This window comes from Scyliorhinus canicula, chromosome 27 (genome assembly GCF_902713615.1).
Source record: "Scyliorhinus canicula chromosome 27, sScyCan1.1, whole genome shotgun sequence".
Lineage (NCBI taxonomy): Eukaryota > Metazoa > Chordata > Chondrichthyes > Carcharhiniformes > Scyliorhinidae > Scyliorhinus > Scyliorhinus canicula.
The window spans coordinates 4,597,354-4,620,610 of NC_052172.1; the positions used below are offsets into that span (position 1 = coordinate 4,597,354).

At 45.8% G+C, this 23,257-nt stretch overlaps 1 protein-coding gene across 4 annotated transcripts in view; it reads right to left on the minus strand.

Moving 5' to 3' along the window:
• The window catches only part of LOC119957983 (adenosine deaminase domain-containing protein 2-like), a 96,753-nt gene that overhangs the window by 48,765 nt on the left and 24,731 nt on the right, over positions 1–23,257 (minus strand). For 2 of the 4 annotated variants that reach the window (XM_038786233.1, XM_038786230.1), the window contains one exon: positions 7,263–7,328. The exons of 1 other annotated variant lie outside the window; for it this stretch is intronic. In XM_038786233.1, the coding sequence (XP_038642161.1) occupies positions 7,263–7,328 (66 nt within the window). The remainder of the gene's footprint in view (positions 1–7,262; positions 7,329–23,257) is intronic. One more of the 4 variants, XM_038786231.1, reaches the window with a different exon arrangement.

The window sequence follows — 23,257 nt, forward strand, 5'->3', positions numbered from 1 at the left end:
CGGTGGAGGAGCTGAAAGATAAATGGGAGGAGGAGCTGGGTGAGGAGATTGAGGAGGGGACGTGGGCGGATGCCCTAGAAAGAGTAAACTCCTCCTCTTCGTGTGCGAGGCTTAGCCTCATACAGTTTAAGGTGCTGCATAGGGCTCATATGACCGGGACAAGGATGAGCCGGCTTTTTGGGACCGAGGACAGGTGTATTAGGTGCTCAGGGAGCCCAGCAAACCATGTCCACATGTTCTGGGCATGCCCAGCGCTGGGGGAATTTTGGAAGGGTGTAACAAGGACGGTATCGAGGGTGGTAGGATCCAGGGTCAATCCAGGCTGGGGACTCGCAATATTTGGGGTTGCAGTGGAGCCGGGAGTGCAGGAGGCGAAAGAGGCCGGTGTTCTGGCCTTTGCGTTCCTAGTAGCCCGGCGGAGGATTCTTCTTCAGTGGAAGGATGCGACGCCCCCAAGCGTGGAGGCCTGGGTCAACGATATGGTGGGATTTATTAAATTGGAAAGGGTGAAATTTGCCCTAAGGGGTTCAGTGCAGGGGTTTTTCAGGAGATGGCAACCATTCCTAGATCTCCTGGCAGAACGGTAAAAACAAAAGGTCAGCAGCAGCAGCAGCAACCCAGGGGGTTGTCTCTTTGTTTTTGTTTTGGGTTGAATATCTGTTTTTTTTGCCAATGATGGGCGTTAATTTATTGTTTCTCTTTTGTATTTACGGCGGGGGTGGGGATTCTGTTTTTTTTTGTTCTTAGAATTTTCTGTTATTGTTTTCTTTTTTGTGAAAATGTGAAAATTTGAATAAAAATTATTTAATAAAAAAAAGAAACCTCCTAACTCGTGCAAGGAAGAACTCCCAGGATTTGCAGAAATTAAATTTAGAGCTGGGCACGAGATAAGCATTACCAGAATTAACACTGAATTCAACAATAAAAACAAATGAGGCATATTAAGTAATTATATAATATCAGGTATGAGGGCTTTGAATCGTTGAATTGTTATAGCGCAGCAGACCAATTGACCCATCATGTCTGTGCTAGTTCTCTGCAAGAGCAGCTTGCCTATTGTCACCTCTCCCCCCACTCATTTCCCATAGCGTGCAAATTTTTCCTTTTCAAATGATTCAATTCTCTTTTCAGAGTCACGACTGAATCAGCCTCCATCACACTTCCAGGCAGAGCATTCTAGATCCTAATCAATTGCTGCAAGATAACGCATTTCCTCAGGTCACCATTGCATCTTTCGCCTCGAGATTGTTGCCCTCTTGTGCGTGATCCTTTTGTGAAAGGAAACGGTTTCTCCCCATCGACACTGTCCAAGCCCGTCATAGTTTTAAATACCTCCATCCAATATCCGCACAACCTGCTTTTCTCCGAACAGCCACAATGTTTCCAATCTATCAACAAAATTAAAAGTTCCTCAGCCCTAGAACAACTTTTGCCAATCTTTTCCGCACCCGTTTCATACCTTTGTGTCTTTGCTAAAGTCTACTCTCCAGAACTGGATAGACATAGGGCGCAATTCTCCGCTCTCACGAAAATTCGGAGAATAGCGGGCGGCGTAAATTTTTACGGACACGCTGGTCCGACGCCCTCCCGCTATTCTCTCCCCCCCCCCCCCCCACGGCCGCCCCCCGACACGAATCGCTGCTCGCCGTTTTTTTACGGCGAGCAGCTATTCACCCCTGGCCGATGGGCCAATTTCCAAGGCTTTTACGGCTGTTTTTATGAACGTAAAACACACCTGGTCTGACCGTTCGTAAAAACGGCCGTAAAGTCCCGATCTGGGGAACCATGGCACCGATTGGCACAGCAGTACCACGACCGTGCCAAGGGTGCCATGGGCCCGCGATCGGTGGGCACCGATCGCGGGCAGCGGGTACTTAACCCGCGCACTCTTTCTCCCTCCGCCGCCCCGCTGGATCCATTCGCGGGACGGCTGAGGGGCATACCAGCCGGCGCATGCGCGGGTTTCACGCATAAGCTTGATGGCGTCATCCGCGCATGCGTGGGTTTCACGCATAAGCGTGATGACGTCATCCGCGCATGCGCGGGTTTCACGCACAAGCGCGATGACGTCATCCGCGCATACGCGGGTTGGAGTCGTCCAATCCGCGCATGGGCGGCTGACGTCATCTGACGCGTCAGCTGTCGCTAACTCTGGCTAGCGGGCTTAATGAAATTCGTTAAGCCCGCGATGCCAGAGTTCACGGCCGCGCGATGCTAGCCCCAACCGGGGAGCTGAATCGGTAACCGGTCGGGGGGGCGGAGGCTGGCGTCAAACGCGCCCGTTTTTGACGCCAGCTTCCCGAGTTTTCGTAACTCGGGAGAATCGGGCCCATAGATTTTACAGTGCAGAAGGAGGCCATTCGGCCCATCGAGTCTGCACCGGCTCTTGGAAAGAGCACCCTACCCAAGGTCAACTCCTCCACCCTATCCCCATAACTCAGTAACCTCACCCAACACGAAGGGCAATTTTGGACACTAAGGGCAATTTTGGACACTAAGGGGCAATTTATCATGGCCAATCCACCTAACCTGCACATCTTTGGACTGTGGGAGGAAACCCACGCACACACGGGGAGGATGTGCAGACTCCGCACAGACAGTGACCCAAGCCGGAATCGAACTTGGGACCCTGGAGCTGTGAAGTGATTGTGGTATCCACAATGCTACCGTGCTGCCCACTGAGATCCAGTCAGTATTTTATAAAGATTTATCATATTGTCCTTGCTTTTGCACTCTTGAGGCCTGACTTACAAAGCCCAGGATTCCATTTGCTTTAGATTGCTCTCTCAGCCTGCCCCGTCACTCTTGATGAGTTGTGCACATATACCCCCCAGGTCCCCCTACTTTAAAATTGTATCCTTTGTTTCAATCGCATCTCCCTATTTTTATCTGCTAAATTCCACCTGCCACTTGTCTGCCTATTTATGTCCTTTAGAAGTTTAACACCAACCTCCTCACATTTTACAATACTTCCAGTGCCTTATCATCCGATGATTTTGAAATGTTGTCCTGTATATCAAAGTCTCGGTCATTAATATATATCAAGTGTAGCGGAGTCCTAGCCCTTGGAAATCCAATTATACATCTTTCATCAGTACGAAAAACAATCAATCATTCTCCATTACACTGTTTATTGTCATTGCTATGGTCTCTTTTTTTCCTGCTCTAACTTTGCTCACAAATCTGTTGCGAAGCACTTTAGCAAGTGCCTATTGGACACAGTCCCTCAACAACTGCATTGCCCTGAAAAATCCTCTTCAAAAACCTCAAGCAAGTTAGCTAAACACGATTTGCCCGTTACAAGTCCATGATGGCTTCCCCAATTAACCCACAGATGCCCAAGTAATTATTACTTTTGTCCGCGATTATCATTTCCAAAAGTTTCCCCAGCCACAGAGGTTAAAGAAGATACTGAAAGGAGAAGAGATTAAGAGGCAGTAGAGCAAGTCTTTCTTTTAATACTGTGAATATGTGGGGAAGTAACATATTTAGGAAAGTTTATTTGTTTAATAAAGTTTATTTATTACCATGATACTGGGCCAAAAAGAACCCGAGGGGCAATCCTTTAAATGCCCGTTTGATTTGGTTTCCTGTTTTCAAACCCAAGGCATATTCTGTTGTTATAGGCTTGAAAAGGTTTCAATGGTTCTTGGATCAGTAAGGCCATCTACTGAGCTGAAGCCTTTGAAACCCAGCCAAGTATTCATATGGAACAGCTTTCATTACAAAGATTTACAGCTCGATTTCCATTCCATTGTAACATTCAGGTTTTTTTAAAAAAAGGCCATACCTGCCTGAAATCTCAGCATGTTAAAAATACAACAGTACAGGATTTTTAATAATAATACTTTCTCCATTGGAGAAGCACATAAATCATTACACAATGATGGTCAATGTAAGGGTCAACTTACCTTCCCAGGACAAATCTCCAAAATGACTCAATGCATTAAAAACATCTACAATACAACACAGCATCTAATAGTGACAGTCATAGGTGTCGAACCATGTTACACTTACAATTCAGAATGCTCCTGATTCTACAGCGTGTTTCCCATTTTCTTCACAAACTCTCAAACCTAGCACGACATTAGTGGGCTTCAAAACCCTCTCACACCACCAGATGAAAACAGCACGTGGGGAGAAATCCAATTTTCGTCTCCCAATTAAAATGGGGCACCCAACCACAGCAGGGGCGAATGCACTGGGCATTCCCAACCCACAAAAACAGCAGAGGAAAATGGGTCGGGAATGCAGAGAAAAATGGGATTTCTTCCAAAGTTAAAACCCAAGGGCGGCCATTCAGGCACCAAAACCTTCCTCCGTACACAGGTTAGAATTCGGCACTATATTCCAAATTGGGAATATTGGATGCCAACACACGATGCTCAGTATGGAAAGAATCAGACACTTCAAAGCCTTTTTCAATGCCCGTAACAATGAAAATTGATTTAACAAAGTGTTCCAGAACAGAGCTCCAGGGTCACCAGCTGAATAGCCACAGTGACAACCCCGTTAACCATCATGGATTAGGCCTGAACTTTCAAAGTGAAGCATAAAACTGGAATGGTAAAATCAATGAGTAAATTGTCCTTGCATTAATTAGCATGGCTTCTGCACATCTGTAAACTAAACCGCAACAAATTCCATTGGTGTACAAGATGGGGACCTATATTTGACATCAAAAATCTGATTTTTGAGGGGGAGAAATATTTTTAGTATAAATTTAGCAATTTATATACAAAACATACAATAACACAGAATAACAATTAAGGAAGAACCCCCCCATCACCCCTGAAACAGTATAACTTAGTTACTAAGTCAGTTTCCCCCCCCTCCCCCCCAAAACAGTGACCAGCTCTTTAAAGTACAATATAAACGGCCGCCATCTGCGGTAAAACCCTTCTACTGACCCTCTCGTGGTAAACCTAACCTTCTTGAAGTGCAAAAATTCCATAAAGTCAGCCAGCCACACCGAGGCGTTTGGGGGTGTAGTCGACCTCTAGCCCAAGAGGATCTGCCTACTTGACACCAGACCAGCAACCTGACAAGAAACGCTGAGCTAACAGCAAGTCATTACGGTCAACAACAAAAAGAAACTGTGAAAAGCCCACCCAAGCAGAACGAGCGTAACCATGAACCCATGAATATGTAAGCTCAACTTCTATTCCATACAACTCTGCTATATACAGGAGCAAATATTGGGAAGAACACTGCAAATGGAGAAGAAGTACTTTGTCTATTTTAAGATTCAAAATGTTTAGCATAAACATTCCCCCTTAAACTTTCCTAAATTTCTTACAGTATTGGCTGTCCAAACAGCAGCATTACTATCATCCTACTGCTGGTTGCACTGTTGAGCTTTTGGTCTCTATTCAAGTTGAATTTAGTGATACGACACACCTGTCACCCGAATGATAATTTATTTCTGATTTGTCGAGGGCATTAATTTCCCCTTACTAAAGAAAGGCGGTTCAAGCTTTCACTTCCATTTAGCCAAACAAATCTACATCAGGAATCTTTACGGGATATTCTTATTTTTGAAGGATGAAGATGTAAATTCCTTGGGTAACAGCACAAACGGAGCTTGAAACAGCGAACAAACAAACAGAAGATCAGGCAGCTCCAAATCTGCCAACTTTCACCCATCCACTTTTCCAAGCTAACTGAAATGCTCGTTTATCCTCTCAAGTTTTGAGCGAGGGCATTCAACCAAAACGCTAACTTTCCCTCTCACTGTACAGATAATGATCGACATGCTGTGTCCGTTCCCAATCCTTTCCGCCTGCTTGGCTTCGAGATGCTGATTGCTGCATGTTTTCAGCCTCTGCTGTATTTACTTCAGATTTCTGGCAAACGCCGTTTCGGTCTCCAATGCAAGCAGAATATACTGCACCTAATTCAGAGGAAACAAGTGAAGCAACTCACTGAGGTGATGGGAGTAAAAGCATGCTGGAGGTGCTACTCTGTCTCCCGATGCTGTAATTTACAGAAGGTTGAAAAGAAATTGTCTCCAATTTGCAATTCCACCATCACAACACACTGAACAATTTAGAACACAGAAAAGTGTTGCATCATGTGTTCATAAGTCATACAGGTTAAAGCACAGAAAAGGCCCTTCGGCCCATCACATCTGCACCAGTCTAAAACAACCAGCTAACTATTCTAATCCCATTTTCCAGCACTTGGCCCACAGCCTTGTCTGCTCTGGGATTACAGGCGTACATCTAAATGCTTCTTAAATATTGAGGGTCTCTGTCTCCACCACCCTTTCAGGCAGCGAGTTCCAGACTCCAACCACCCTCTGGGTGAAGAGGTTGTTCCTCACATCCCCTCTAAACCTCCTTGCCCTTACCTTAAATCTCTGCCCCCTGGTCACTGATCCCTCCACCAAGGGGAAAGGTTTCTTCCTGTCTACTCTATGACCTTCATCATTTTATACATCTCAATTATGTCCTCCCTCAGTCTCCTCTGCTCCAAGAAAAACAACCCCAGTCTATCCAATCTCTCTTTATAGCTAAATCTCTCCAGCCCAGGCAACATGCTGGTAAATCTCCTCTGCACCCTTTCCAGTGCTGTCACATCCCTCCTAAAATGTGGATTCAAGAACTACACACAATACGCTAGCTGTAGCCTAACCAGGAGATGGCGGCCGTTTAGATTGTTTTTCAGAGAATTGGTCACTGTTGGCTGGTAGAGGGGCGGGAGAAGGGGATTGTTGCATTTTTTTGTGTTTCACGGGTTGGAAGGTTATGTTGGGATTTGTATTTGTTTAAGAGTTTTTGTTTGTGTGTGTGTGTTTTATAATTTTGTATAAAATGCTAAAAAGTTTAATAAAACATTTCCAAAAAATAAAATTTTGGGATGAATAACACTTTTGATGAATGTGTTCGTCTTAGGGCGATTAGAGAGGAATGGAAGATTTGAGGATATTAATGGAAAACAGTAAAGGTTTCACCCAAGCAAGTTGCTCTCATCAATTATTCAAAACAATATTGTATCTTTATTTTCTTGGTCAGTAAATAAAGATATAAATTATGTAATAAACAGAGGCATCATGATATTACTACAAACTGCAAATTAGCAGAGGAAGGGATTTCATCAGGGTACAAACGGACGTAAGTTTTCCTCCTTCAAATGACTTGAAATTACAGGTTGCATTGTGGAAAAGTGTTATATTCCTAGCTTGGCTGTATCACGGCTTTATTAACATATGGGGGACAGAGAAAAATAATCAGCTGCAGATCTTAAGATCCGCAACCTACCGTTTAACCTACGTCTTTTTTGAACCGTTTCTTCAGGAAAGCTACGTCTCTTTTGGCCTGGAGCCTCTGGAGGAAAAAGTGCACAATCAGACAATGACCTGCAGACCACTGAGCGAGATTATCTTTGTCAGGCTACGAATACACAGCACATAAACTCTACATATACATTTTGAAGTTACTTGATGGTTTACATGTGGAATTTAACCCTCATCGCAGAATTGTGTCCAATTCCAGGTGTGAAGCCCTTGGAAAAAGTGGAGAACAGATTTTCAAGGAGGCTGCCAGGGATGGGGGAAACTTCATTTACATGGGGAGACAAGAGAAACTGGAAGTGTTTTCCTTGGAGCAGGAAAGATTCAGGGAAATTTATATACGGCATACAAAATTATGAGGAGTAGATGTACAAAAACAGTTTCCACTGACGGTTAGTAACCAGAAATCACAGGGTTTAAGACAATTTGCAAAACAACATGAGATGTGATTTTTAACATGACCAATTATGATCTGGAATGCAATGCGTGAAAGGCAGGTGGACACAAATTCAATAGTAACTTCAAAAAGCATATGGGAATTATACTTGAAAAGTAAAAATGTTCAGGCATTGAGAAACAAAACTTCAAGGATAGCTCTTTCTAAAGAGTTGGCTGGATGGGCTGAGTGGCCTTCTTCTGATTCTATGAACTAGGTATCTACTATAAGAATTTTGGATCGAGACTAGATATTTCAAATGTTAGCTATTATCCAATTAAACCAGTTTGTGACAGGCATATTCTCCAATGCATTTGGATTAGATTAGATTTAGATTAATTGTCACGTGCACTGGGGTACAATGAAAAGTATTATTCTGCGCACAGGCCAGGAAGATCACTCCATGCATGAAAAACTAGAACACACGATAAATACACAATCTAAATACATAAATAAAGACAGTGGGTAAAGCATACGGAATATAGTGCGAAAAAGATAACGCTTAGTGATTATATTAGTGTTAGAATTAAGATTTAGGGCAGCACGGTGGCGCAGTGGTAGCACCGCAGTCTCACGGCGCCTAGGTCCCAGGTTTGATCCCGGCTCTGGGTCACTGTCCGTGTGGAGTTTGCATGCCGAGATCAGTATTAAATGTTTCTGGAAATGAGCTGCTGGCCCAGTGAAGCTGCAATACTGCATGCTAAAAATGGGAAGCAGCATGCATGCTTCAGTTGCGAAACGAGGTAACAGTCACAGACTAGATCAAAGTTTTACAATCCTATCTCATCCAGTCGTGAAATTGTGGGGGATAATTAAGCAACAAACAGGAGATTCCATGATGATCGCCACATTCGTAGATGGCATAGCCTAACACAGGAGCCCAAAAAACCAGCAAGGGTGAAGTATTTGCAACCATTTTCAACCAGATGTGTTGAGTCTTTTTCAGACTCTTCCAGAGGTCTCCACCATCAGAGGTGACAGTCATCTGCCAATTTGATTCATTCCATGTGACTAAGGATCAGCTAACCTGTACTCTACACAGCAACTTCTATAGGTCCAAAAACAAAGGGTTCCAGCTGTAGCCCTGTGCTCCAGAATTGACCAACTTTAGCCGGACTGTTCTTACAGCCACAACACTGGCATCTGCCACGATGGAAGGAATCGCCAACAGCGCTATCAAGCAACATTTATTCACTAATAACTTGCTTACTGATGCTCAATTTGGTTCCTTCAATGCTACTTGGATCTGGAGCTCATTGTCATCCTCCAAATAGAGCCAAATGGCAGAAGCGAGGTTAGCACAAATTAAATCGGACACTGAGGACGAGTGCCACACCAAGAAACCCTCGGGAAATTAAGTCAATGGGGATGGTGAAGGTCGTTGGGGGGGGGGGGAGGAAAGAGGAGGCAACAATCTTCAACTGTTTCATCAATGACCTCCCCTCTAAAAGGTTAAACATAAGAACATAAGAACTAGGAGCAGGAGTAGGCCATCTGGCCCCTCGAGCCTGCTCCACCATTCAATTAGATCATGGCTGATCTTTTGTGGACTCAGCTCCACTTTCCGGCCCGAACATCATAACCCTTAATCCCTTTATTCTTCAAAAAACTATCTATCTTTACCTTAAAAACATGCAATGAAGGAGCCTCAACTGCTTCACTGGGCAAGGAGTTCCATAGATTCACAACCCTTTGGGTGAAGAAGTTCCTCCTAAACTCAGTCCTAAATCTACTTCCCCTTATTTTGAGGCTATGCCCCCTAGTTCTGCTGTCACCCGCCAGTGGAAACAACCTGCCCGCATCTATCCTATCTATTCCCTTCATAATTTTAAATGTTTCTATAAGATTCCCCCCCTCATCCTTCTAAATTCCAACGAGTACAGTCCCAGTCTACTCAACCTCTCCTCATAATCCAACCCCTTCAGCTCTGGGATTAACCTAGTGAATCCCATGGGAGCGTGTTTGCTAATGATTGCATTGTGTTCAACACCATGCACATTTCCACACATAATGCAATTTGCTTTAGGTTAAAGAATCTGACCAGCATCTTCCAAATTCACAATCCCCACCACCTAGAGGGACAAGGGCAGAGGACACATGGGAATACCATCACCTGCAAGTTCCCTTCCAAGCCACACACCATCCTGACTTGGAACTACATCACCGTTCTTTCACTGGTCGCTAGGTCAAGATCTTGGAACACTCTCCCTGACAGCACTGTGGGTGTACCTACCGCATGTGGACCATGGTAGTTCACGAGAAAGCTCAAGAGCAATCAGGGATGGGCAACAAATGCTGGTCTAGTTGGCAATGCTCACATCCCATAAAGAATTTTTTAAAAACCAGTTAACGTTCTGATTTTTTCCGAGTCCGTTTCAAATATACATTTTCATTAGTTACCAGTAAAAGGAAATTATTTCAGCAAAATAATTTAAATATGATAACTAAGCTTCCTCACATCTCAAGGCTCATTAACCCAATTTCCTCCTACTCCCTACCTTGATAACATAATTAATAGTCTTTGTTCCTCAAACACCACCCACTGAGCACCCTCCCCCCCCCCAACGCACAAAGAAGCATCAATCAAATTATCAGCAAATTTTTGCTTTTCTTTTACAGATTTAGTCAGCTTGGTTCTGACATTATCTACAAAGGAGCATCTGTAATTGCCTGGATATTAATCTGCCATGCAAACTTAAACTCTTCTCACCCCAATCGTGTGAATGGCATTTTAAAAAAAATAGCCCAGATACACAATAGACTAACCCTGAACGTTAATTTAGTCCCTCTGCACCTGCCTCATAATTAATATGCTATCTACCAAAGTGCTGCACGTCCTTCAACTCAGTTCACTTTTCTTCAGTTCCCTCATAAAATAGTAATTGTTCTCTGATCTCCAATTGTTTCCACATATCCTGGCTTTACATCATAATTCCACTCATCATCTTAAATGATATATTTGAATCACTACTTATTGCAGCAGACTCAGACAGCACTGTCGGCTTTTCACATGACGTGCGGTTTTGTGACAAGTAACAAAATAGAAAAAGACCTCGGGTTAAGGGGGACATCTTGAATCCCACGTCAAGACACCTTTCAGCAAACAACCACAGTAGCTGCCTTGATGAAGAGAGGAATTTTAACTTCCTCAGCTCGCCAAAGACCAGGGGCTAGATTTTAGTGGGGGCCGCACACAATCTGATTGTCCGCTAGCTCTCTCGCCGTGGCAGCACCAGGGGTTCGAACAGTGGTCAGCCTGGGGATTTGCTGCAATGCGGTCAAGAGGTCATGGAGCCCGGTCTTCAAGCTAAGTCCAGGGAAGACTCCTGCAAGGGAAATGGGGGCAGGATTAAAATGGGGGGGGGTTATGGATTTGGAAGGGGTGGGGAGGGACCTCGGAAATGCCTCCGATGGGTTCAAGGTAACCCCAAAGGAGGTCACGCCCCAACCTTACCCTACATCAGCCCATGCTGTAAAAGCTGCAAAGCCACACACCAGACATGGGCCTGCCCCAGCATGGGTAAAATAGCCCATGGAGGTGGGATGAAACATTCAAGTAGCCGCTAACTGGCCACTTAAGGGCCTCAACAGGTCTAAAGGTATATTGGCCGACTGTAACAAATGCAAGAAATTGTCATATTTGATCATTTTTACAGTAATGTTATTAAAACATGGGTTAAGATGCATAGACAGTCTAGCTGCTATTACGGTGTCTTAAAAGTGAGGTAGTCATTGATTTGCAGATGATAGACCTCAGGAACCATTTACCTGTTTACAGATAGCTAGCTAATGGAATTTGTTTAGGTTCGAAGAACCCCTGAGGTGTAGATGATTTGAGGGGTATGTTTGGTCCTGGCTAAACAAATCAAGGGGTATATTATTTCTTTTTTTTAATATAAATTTAGTGTACCCAATTCATTTTTTCCAATTAAGGGGCAATTTAGCATGGCCAATCCACCTACCCTGCACATCTTTGGGTTGTGGGGGCGAAACCCACGCAGACACGGGGAGAATGTACAAACTCCACACGGACAGTGACCCAGAGCCGGGATCGAACCTGGGACCTCGGTGCCGTGAGGCTGCAGGGCTAACCCACTGTGCCACCGTGCTGCCCCCAAGGGGTATATTATAAGAGGCAAAATAATGCCTTATGCTTTGGGTACAGATGATGTAGTTAATGGGAGGAGCTAGGCCTGTCTGCAGAGTCAGTAGGCCCGAGAACCCTAATTTGAACTGAAGGGTTTTAGTTTTGTTCTGAAAGGTTCACTCTCCAAAAGATTCTGCACAGAGAAAAGCAAGTAAAACCCTGGCTGTTAACTTCATTCATGTGTGGCACTTAATATTGGTTTGCTTAATTGGAATATAGTGGCAGGTTTAGGAAGTAAGTTATGGTTACTTCTTTTGTTTAAGAACTGTTGCAACTGTAAACTGTAAAGCTATTTCTTCATTGCTAATATGGTTAATTTGGTGAATAAAGTTTGTTTTAACATAAAGGATGCCTATTGGTCAGTGCTACCACTCCTTTGTTGCAGTAACAATTCCTTACAGTTTAACTTATTGAAAATCGTTGGATTCTCATTCGGGGTGCTAACACATCCAACACCTCCACCGCACCTCATAAAATCTGTCTATTTGTATTTTCAAATGTTCGATCTGTAAGATAGAATAAATTTTAGTTTCTGTACAGGCTGCTGTCATTGGGATTCCTCTTAATATATTCACTCTCTATCAGAGAAAGCAACGATTATTTCAGCAGGATTAAAACGTTAGGGAGAGAAAGTGAATAAAGGAGACCACTCTATGCTGCCTTCATTGATCTCACCTATTCGACCAAACGAGCAAAGGTGATCTATTCCAGCTGCTGGAGAAAATTGGGCACCAGCCGAAGCTGCTTGCTTAATCTCCTCTTTTCATGACAACGTGATGGGGAAGGTCAGCTAATGTGGCAACACTGGAATCGTTTCGAGAGGTCAAACAGGGTGTGTTCCGTATTCTTCTCTCTCCTGCTGTCATATGCCGTCAGCTCATCTACAGAGGGTGTCTACTTCAATACCAGAACTGATGAAAAGCCTTGCTTGCCTGAGAGCCAAGATATAGGTGTGCCAAGTTCTCGTCGAACAGTTGCTCCATGCTGACAATGCAGCACTAATATTCTATACTGAGCAACATCTGCAGCCACAAAATGGGCAGACTCAGGCATGCAAAAAGTTTGGCTTAACCATCAGCATCAGGGGTACAAATGGCATGGACCTAGGATGTTGTGATACCATCGTATACCAATACTGGCAATGTGACATTGGAGCTTGCTGATAGCTTCACATAGTTAGGTTCCGCAAACATCTGTCATCAGCTAATTAATAATAATCTTTATTGCAGTGAAGTTACTGTGAAAAGCCCCTAGTCGCCACACTCCGGTGACTATTCGGGTACACTGAGGGAGAATTCCAGGTCCCGGTTGAGGTCGCACTCATGTGTGCGGAACTTGGCTATAAATTCAGGCCTGCATCATATATGGATCAAACTGATCCAATTTTTCGAAGTATAATTTGATCTTATTTGTCACACACACACCTCATCTTCTGGTATAGGCGGTGAAAGGGTGGTACCCACACCCCACCTTTTTCAAACTTGGCTGATGACATTCCTGATGGATAAAGTCATGCACAACGAAAGCCTTATGGCGACCAAGTGCATCACTGAGCAAATGACTGGTGGGCTTCAGGTGCCTGGGCTGGTGATGCCCTGCAGCATACAACAGCCATGTCTCCAAAATGATCGTATGCCACACTGTGCAGCAGCAAACATTGGAAGCTGCAGGGGGAATAAAGCATTGAACATAAGTTGTCTTCAGAGGGTGACTCCAACCCAAGGCCAACGATCATTATATGAACATATGTCAGTTAGTACCACTGGACCAACGCAAGAGTCACATCGAAAAGTCACTGTTCCCTCACCATCCACTGCCAAAAAGCAATCTACAACCAACTAAACGTATCAGTCACGATCGAATGGCCTCAACACATCCGACTCGGTGAAGCTATGAGGCCATTAAATCTCGAGAGGCCTCGCACATGATTTGCTGCACTTGGAACGCCTCGTGAGATCGCGTTCTATTTCGTGAGGCGCTCCGAGCGTAGCAAATTTTGCCCACAGTCCAAAGATGTGCAGGTTAGGTGGATTGGCCGTGATAAAAATTGCCCCTAGTGTCCAGGGATGTACAGGTTAGGTGGGGGTTACGGCCATAGGCCGGAGAAGTGGACTGATGGAGATAGGGACTTCTTTCAGATGATCGGTGCAGACTCAATGGGCCGAATGGCCTCCTTCTGCACTGTAGAAATTCTACTCCATCGTTCGGCTGCGGGAGAAAACGAAGCACCCGAGGAAATCCACACAGACATGGGGAAGACGTATAAACTCTACACACAGACAGTCACCCAAGGCCGGAACAGAACCTGGGTCGCTGGTGCCGAGAGGCATCACTGCCAACCAGCTTGTCACCCTATCAGGGTGGGGGTGGTAATGTGCACAACAGGATGTAGGTGAATGTACTCCCCTTTCCTGACCTGGTTTGGTCATTAAAGTGTTGGAGAGTGGCACAGTGCTTCAGACCTCCTCAGCCGCACCTTTGTTGCTGTACGTTTCCTGTAGCTGGAGTACAATTATCTCTCTCGCACTCTTCAATGCACCGAGCAATGCATCATTAGATTGATACGCAATCCGTGACTGCCTAGCTCCATGCTGAGATTCCATTTTCTCTTGATTCACTCTAACTCCTCCAAATGTTCTCTCTGGATTAGTTCCTTAAAATACTCCAGTTGAGATCAATTCATCGGGGGGGGGGGGCTCAATGCCATACCCCTGTCACACATCAATGTCAAACTCAGAATATTGTTATTAGGTGGCTGTGTATTCCCACGCACTTTGGAATACGCACTGTCCAGGTGATTAGAGGGCCGAGCTTCCTCCCAATTGGAGCATCTCCCACAGGATATAAAGCACGGCCTGGGAGCATGTCAGGGAAGAGGGCCCCGAAGGGTAGTGGAGAGTGATGTATTGAGGACTAGTAGTAGACAGTTGTATCCTGTCTGTCTGGCTACATGTTGGGTCCTTGCCTTTGGTCACAACACTGTTAAAAAGCAGTCAAATATGCTGATAGTGGGACATCTGGAGGACTCTGTCACACTCTCCATTCTAAACAATTCTCAGTTACGAATTCTCAGTTATGAAGGTTAACAGTCTCACACAAATAAGCCAATTACGATACCTCAACTGGAAAAAGACATTGAGGGACATCCACTTTGGCTTGTTTTAAAATGCTGAGACCGAGTTACAAGTACACCGAATACTCATATCCTCTACAAGTTTTTGTTTCATGCGCAAGACCTACTTATCAAGTTTTCCGAAATCTATTACAAATCAACCAAATCATTCCAACTTTGAAGCAAGCTACTTGTGCTCGATACTTACAGTCCAAAGATGTGCAGGTTAGGTGGATTGGCCATGATAAATTGCCCTTAGTGTCCTAAATTGCCCTTAGTGTTGGGTGGGGTTACTGGGTTATGGGGATAGGGTGGAGGTGTTGACCGTGGGAAGTGTGCTCTTTCCAAGTGCCGGTGCAGACTCGATGGGCCGAATGGCCTCCTTCTGCCCTGTAAATTCTATGATAATTCATGACTTACTGACGGTTTGTGGAGGGTGGAAGAGAAGGGAAGATTCTTTATTCACACCTGAAAAGAATATCACTCAGAAAGAATGATCGATGAGCTTATTTCTTCCTATTACTCTCATAACAAGGCCCGGGATTCTCCACTATCCGGCGGGGCAGGGGGTCCCGGCGGGATGGAGTGGCGTGAACCACTCCGGCGTCGGGCCGGCCCAAAGGTGCGTAATTCTCCGCACCTTTAGGGACTAAGCCCTAATCTTGAGGGGCTAGGCCCGCGCCGGAGTGGTTGGCGCCCCACCAGCCGGCGGGAACGGCCTTTGGCGCCACGCCAGCTGGCGGAAGTCCGCGCATGTGCCGGAGCGTCAGCGGCTGCTGATGTCAACGCTGATGACAGGCACGGCACAATTCCTGCCCCCGCCGAATCTCTGGTACCAGAGCCTTTGGGAGATGGCAGGGGCGGGATTCACGCCGGCCCCCGGCGATTCTCCGACCCGGCGCGGGGGGTCGGAGAATCCCGCCCAAGGGTCTTTCACCTACATTAACCACCGATCGAAAAATGCTTCCGTTTAAAAAATTCGCACCATTGCTTTCAAATTACCTCCCGTGGCCTCAACCCTCCCTATTTCTGTAGCCTCATTGAGCTCGGCACCCTCATGGATCTGGCACCTCTCCAGTTTTAGTCTCCTTCACGTTTCCAATTTGCATTTCTCTACTTGCAGAATGTATTTTCCACTGCCTAAAGCACAAAAGCTCGAGAATTTCTTCCAAAACTTCTTTACCTCCAAGCAGCTACCAAAAAAGTCACCTCTTGACTAAGCTTTGTTTCACAGCAATACCCGTGTTCCGATGTTAAAAGTGCACAATTAATGCAAGCTGTGGTTTTCAATTTCTCCTTTGAATGGCACATATCTGCAGTCACCCCAAGAAAAAGGCATTCGATTTAATCACCATATCGAAACACAGTGACAACATAGAAGAGCATTTGATGCATTCAGAAAAATGAAAAAGTATGCCAGGCTAAACTGGAGCTCTCCATTACCTTGAACAGGCTGGCTGTGAAATCAATTCTCAGGCAACAACAAAGAAAAAAAAACACATTTGGATATAACTTTCATCTCCAAAATGAATGAGCCTATCTCACTCCTTGACCAATAGCACAAAAGGCTTTTTGTTGTGGATGGATTTGTGAAGATTTCTACTGGGAAACATCGACTTCATAAAAAAATAATCTTATTTCTTACTCTGTGCATGCTTGACAGCAATGCTAATGCTATGGGAATTGCCCATACACTGCACTGTAATGGAATCCACACAAGATGAAGGTGAAACAGGCATTGTGCAGGTCTGGGCCAAAGTGTGTGACAAATTGTGCAATGCAGGCAGAGAATGCAGGACAATTGTGGATAGCACAATTGCTTCACCGCTCCAGGTTCCCACGTTCGATTCCAGCTTGGGTCACTGTCTGTGTGGAGTCTGCACACCCTCCCCGTGTGTGCGTGGGTTTCCTCCGGGTGCTCCGGTTTCCTCCCACAGTCCAAAGATGTGCAGGTTAGGTGGATTGGCCATATTAAATTGCCCTTAAGTGTCCAAAATTGCCCTTAGTGTTAGGTGGGGTTTCTGGGTTATGGGAGTAGGGTGGAGGTGTTGACCGTGGGTAGGGTGCTCTTTCCAAGAGCCGGTGCAGACTCGATGGGCCGAATGGCCTCCTTCTGCACTGCAAATTCTATGATATCTATGATAACGTCCAAGTCTCATTAGCCACCTCAGGAATGCGAAATTAAGACGGGAGTATCTGATGCACAGATAAGGGACGGGATTCTCCATTTTGCCGGCACCCGGGGGTTTCCCCGACGGCGTGGGGCTGCCCCACAACTGGAAAACCCATTGACCGGTTGGCATAACGGAGAGTCCCGCCGGCGGGTCAAGGCTGAAAAGTGGCGTGGCGGAGAACCCAACCCCAAGGTTCCACAGGGCGTGCCCTCACGACATCATCAATCACAACTGTGTCATTTAAAACCCACCCCTTCCCAGTCTAAATTCCGGTAGATTAAACTGGGGGACCAGGATTTTCCACTCCCGTTGGGCGGGTTTGGTGATGGGAGCAGATAAATATCGCAAGAACTGCCAAATTGCTTTCCACGTTGACGCAATTGTGCAGCGCGATTGTCCCCTCCCCGTCGGTGACGGGGCGCAAATCTCGACATTAATTGTTGGGAACGTCATTTTAATATAGTAACATATCGTTAACAGGCCCCTATGCTAGAATCATCCCCCACCCCCCCCCCCCCCAGACAGAAAATCCATCTATATTGCATGACGGCGAGAATCACGGCTGGCCTTCCAAGCACCTGGCGAGCAGTCCTTCCAGGGCAGCTCAGGTGAGTGCAACACTCAGCAGGGAGAGGGTCTTGCCCAGGCAGCACCAGGGGTCAGTACCTGGGTAGTGATAGGACGAATGAGGGGAAGGGAGGAGTTGCAGGGTGAACTCCTTTGCTCTATCTGCACTGGTGTAGCATTTAAAAATGCCTTGATTCCCCAGTTGACTGAATTGCTAGCAGGACAGGTGATTCAGAGGTCACACCACTAGCACTACGCCGTGGGACCGTTCTTCGATTTTTTTTCTCTCTCTAAAATACCGGACTATATGGAGGAAAAAAACCATCGTTGCTTCAACACCGCTTCTCCCGCCCATCACGGGCCTTTGCTGGTATCCAGGAGAATCTCACCCAGGGAATGTGGCATGAAACCGCTTCACTGCCGCTGACTGGGAATAAAATTGGCCCTTAATTTTCTAATGGGGACGGTTATTCAACCAATCTCATTTTATCAACAATTACCAATCCATCTCTTGTCTAACAATATAATAATCTCTTCTCACAGAATAATTTGCGTGGGAGTAGTGCCGAGGCTCGGCTTGACATTTTTTAAAGTAAATTTAGAGTGCCCAATTAAGTGGCAATTTATTGCATGGCCAATCCACCTACACATCTTCTTGAGTTGTGGGGGTGAGACCCATGCAGGCACAGGGAGAATGTGCAAACTCCGCATGGACAGTGACCCGGGGCCAGGATCGAAACCAGGCTAACCACTCAGCCACCGTGCCACCCACCGCCATGCATTACTAAAGCAGGCCACAAAATGTGGAAATCCCTCCAAAACCTCTTTGTCCCTCTACCTTGCTCTCCCTCCTTTAAAATGCAGTTTAAAACCCACCTGGCCAAACATTTGGTCATCTCTTCTAATGTCTGTCCTGCTTTGGTTCAGTGCAGGAGCAGAGCAAAATAATTGATAGAATGCCTTAGGACATTTTGCATGTTAAAAGGGCTATATAAATGCATCTGTAAAGAGGCCTTTCCTCTGCTTTAAATATGGTAAATGAGCATAAGGCACAGAGACTGCTGATGGTCCCGTGTGTCAATGGCTGAATGTGCCTCAGAGCTGATCGTCCTTTCAAAGGACCCACCCAGCAAAGGATCCACACATCTCTTGGGGCAGCCACAAATGTGCGCCCACCTCCATGTGGCTGGTTTGATCCCAATGGGCACAGTCCATGTAGCCACACCAATATCTAATGTTGGTCCCCAACAAGCCCTCCGTCGTTCACTTTATCGTAATTGGGCTTTTTAGTTAATCAGGTGTTTTTCCCAGGGCTGCCTTTCCCCATTCTGATGAAACTCGGCTGGGGTGGGAATGGCAATAGCAGACTGATTGGTACCACCAACTGCAACGTCTGCACCCTGTCTCAAATCTCTTTGGCTCAAGAGTCATTCAGCTGGAGTGAGACATGGAGACACTTTGGCACATAATCAAAGGAGGGAATTAAGGAAATTGTTAAAGAAAGCCAGCATAGTTTTGTGAAATGCAAATCATGTTTAACTGGTTTGATCGAGTCTTTTGATGAGGTAATACAGTCACTGCGTTAGTCATAGACTTCCAAAAGGCATTTGAAGCAATGTCTATTAGTAAACCCGACAGTAACATCAGAGCCCCAGTTGTTCACACATACAGTGGGAGTTCCCCAAGGGGAATCCTTGGTGATTGATCTAGGCTTGGGGAATCCTTGGGGATTGATCAAGGCTTGGGGAATCCTTGGGGATTGATCTAGATTTGGGGAATCCTTGGTGATTGATCTAGGCTTGGGGAATCCTTGGTGATTGATCTAGGCTTGGGGAATCCTTGGGGATTGATCTAGGCTTGGGGAATCCTTGGGGATTGATCTAGGCTTGGGGAATCCTTGGGGATTGATCTAGGCTTGGGGAATCCTTGGGGATTGATCTAGGCTTGGGGAATCCTTGGGGATTGATCTAGGCTTGGGGAATCCTTGAGGATTGATCTAGGCTTGGGGAATCCTTGGGGATTGATCTGGGCTTGGGGAATCCTTGGTGATTGATCTCGGCTTGGGGAATCCTTGGGGGTTGATCTGGGCTTGGGGAATCCTTGGTGATTGATCTCGGCTTGGGGAATCCTTGGGGGTTGATCTAGGCTTGGGTGTACAGGACACAATTTTAAATTTTACATATGACACAAAACCTGGAAGCATTGTAGACGGTGAGGACAGTGATTGACTTCAAGACATAGATAGGTTGGTAAAATGGGAAGACGCATGGCAGATTAAAGTTAATGTAGAAAAGTGTGAAGTGATGCACTTTTGGAGGGAGAATGAAGAGAAACGGGAAAAAAAGGTTACAGTTGTAAAGAGAGCATATGTGCACAATCACTGCAGCTGGCAGGACAGGTTGAGGAAGCGGTTAACAAGGCATGCAGGAGCTTTATAAATAGGGAGCATAAAGTACAAAGCAAGTTACGGTGAATTGATACAAACGCAGATTCAGCCGCAGATGGGAGTATTTTTCCAATTCCAGCCAGCACACTTTAGGAAGGTTGTGAAGGCATTAAAGAGGATAGACTGATTGATGAGATTGGCTCCAGGGACGTGGAACTTTCATTACCAGGACAGATTGGAGAAGCTGAGGCTCTTCTCCTTAAAGAGAAGAATGAGAGGAGATTTGATAAGAGGCCATTCAAAATCATGAGGGGTTTGGACCGATTAGACAGGGTTAAATTGTTCCAACTGGTGGAACAATCTAGAAACAGAAATCGTGACAAAGGATCGTTGGCTTGAAACGGCAACACTGCTTCTTTCCACAGATGCTGCCCGGCCTGTTAAGTGTATCCAGCCTGCCCTGCTTTCTACTTGGCAAACAAAGGAGACCGAGTTAAGGTGATTGGCAAAAGAACTGCTTTTTTTTTTGTTTGTTTATATACAGCAAGTCTTTAGGGTCTGGAATGAGGACGTAGAGGAAACAGATTCAATTGTGACTTTCAAAAAGGCAAGTGGATAATTATCTGGAGAGGAAATTTTGTTGGGGAAAGGAAAGGGAGAATGGGATTAGCCAAATTGTTTCCAGAGAGCCAGCGCAGATATAAGGGGCCAAATGGCCTCATATTATGCTGTAACCAATCTAGGGTTCTGTCATATGTTCTGTATCTGACCTTGCAGTGGCTCAATCTTGCACTGGGTGCCTAAATAGCTGTTCTGTTCCCAGCGCTAACATTCCTCACTTTAATGAGCATAAATATCCGAACCGCTACAATCCATGCATTTTGTGGATTCAATGGCCAGATCGAAATAGCTTCTGCAGGGCCAGAAAAATTTATCTTACTCTCAACACACATTTGTCCACAGTAAGTTTCAGATATGACAGACATTGGTTACAGCAAACTTTGTTCGACACTTTAAAACAAGGCAATGTGCTGTTTAAGAATTGTGAAGGGCCTTTGCAAAAGACGTTTTGTACAAGTTGCGACTGTGCGGGTGGGCAGGAGGGAAGTCAAAGCTCCCAAGAATCAATTTGTATGGAGTACGCCTACTCCAAGAAATATATTAAAGATATTTTTTTCAAATAAAATTAATAGATTTTAATTCCCTATAATTCAAATTATAGAACGCACGACGATATAAAGCCACTGGTCAATGTCTCCGTTTTTAGTATTAAATATCAGAATATTTAATTTGGAGTGAGAAAAAAGATGAGAGTCAGATATTGTTTCCAGCATTGTGTGAATGGGATATTGAGCGCAACAAACTTTGGTGAACAGGTGCCTGGGGAAACTGCTGCTTATCGCCAAGGGGGCATTTCTCCAGCTAGGTACACCGGCGCACATCCTGTTATGCCGGGAGACCAGCAGGAGAACCCCCAAACGGTTTGTGCTTGGTCAGTTACAAACCGGAGTCTCCCGGCACCTGGTATACTGCCCCCGCAGCGCTAGACCGGCAGGTGTCACTACTAAGACATAGGAGCAGAATTAGGCCATTCGGCCCATCGAGTCTGCTCCGCCATTCAATCATGGCTGATATTTTTCTCATCCCCATTCTCCTGCCTTCGCCCCATAACCCCTGATCCCCTTATTAAATCAAGAACCTATCTATATCTGTTTTAAAGACACTCAGTGACTTGGCCTCTGCAGCAATAGTTTCCACAGATTCACCGCCCACTGGCTCAAGAAATTCTTCATCACAGTTTTAAAGGATCGTCCCTTCAGTCTGAGCATGTGGCCTCCAGTTGTAGTTTCTCCAGTACTGGAAACATCCTCTCCACGTCCACTCTATCCAGGCCTCTCAGTATCCTGAAAGCTTCAACAAGATCTCCCCTCATCCTTCTAAACTCCAACGAGGGGCCTCACGGTAGCATGGTGGTTAGCATCAATGCTTCACAGCTCCAGGGTCCCAGGTTCGATTCCGGCTAGGTCACTGTCTGTGTGGAGTCTGCACGTCCTCCCCGTGTGTGCGTGGGTTTCCTCCGGGTGCTCCGGTTTCCTCCCACAGTCCAAAGATGTGCGGGTTAGGTGGATTGGCCATGCTAAATTGCCCGTAGTGTAAGGTTAATGGGGGGATTGTTGGGTTATGGGTATACGGGTTACGTGGGGTTAAGTAGGGTGATCATTGCTCGGCACAACATCGAGGGCTGAAGGGCCTGTTCTGTGCTGTACTGTTCTATGTTCTATGAGTACAGACCCAGAGTCCTCAACCATTCCTCATACGACAAGCTTTTCATTCCACGGATCATTCTTGTGAACCTCCTCTGGACCCTCGCCAAGCCCAGCACATCCTTCCTTAGATACTGGGTCCAAAATGGCTCTCAATGTTCACCAAATCCTCAGAAGTACATCCCTGCTCTTGTATTCTAGCCCTCTCAACATGAATGCCAACATTGCATTTGCCTTCCTAACTGCCAACTGAACCTGCATGTTAACCGTAAGATAATTCTGAACTAGGACTCAAAGTCCCTTTGTGCTTCTGATTTCCGAAGCCTTTTTCTATTTAGAAAATAGTCTGGGTCTTCATTCTTCCTACCAAAGTGCATAACCTCACACTTTTCCACCTTTATTCCATCTGCCATTTCTTTGCCCCCTCTCCTAGCCTGTCCAAGTCCTTCTGCAGCCTCCCCGCTTCCTCAACACAACCCGTTTCTCTACATGTCTTTGTACCATCTGCAAAGACCAGACGTGATGTCCTCGCCGAGGGAACTCAGGAGACTGTTGGAGACCCCGCCCGGGTGGTCAGGAACATGGCAGGGCAGTGCTCTGGGACTGGCCAGGCACCATGGCAGTGCCAAAGGGCCGAGCCCGAAAGGGACAGGGCCATGAGCGAGACCCTTTGGGGTTAGGGGAACGTCTGGTTGATGCCGGTGAGAATGGTGGTGATGGTGGCTGGGAGGACACTGGAGCCCAAATGCCTGCGATGTTGGGGAGAGGGCTGGGCTTTTAAAAATGGCTTTACGATATCGGTGAAGCCCAGCTTGCCAGCGCCTTCTGCTCCCACAGTTCATTTTTTCAGTGTGTTTGCCTCATGGCTCCACAAAAA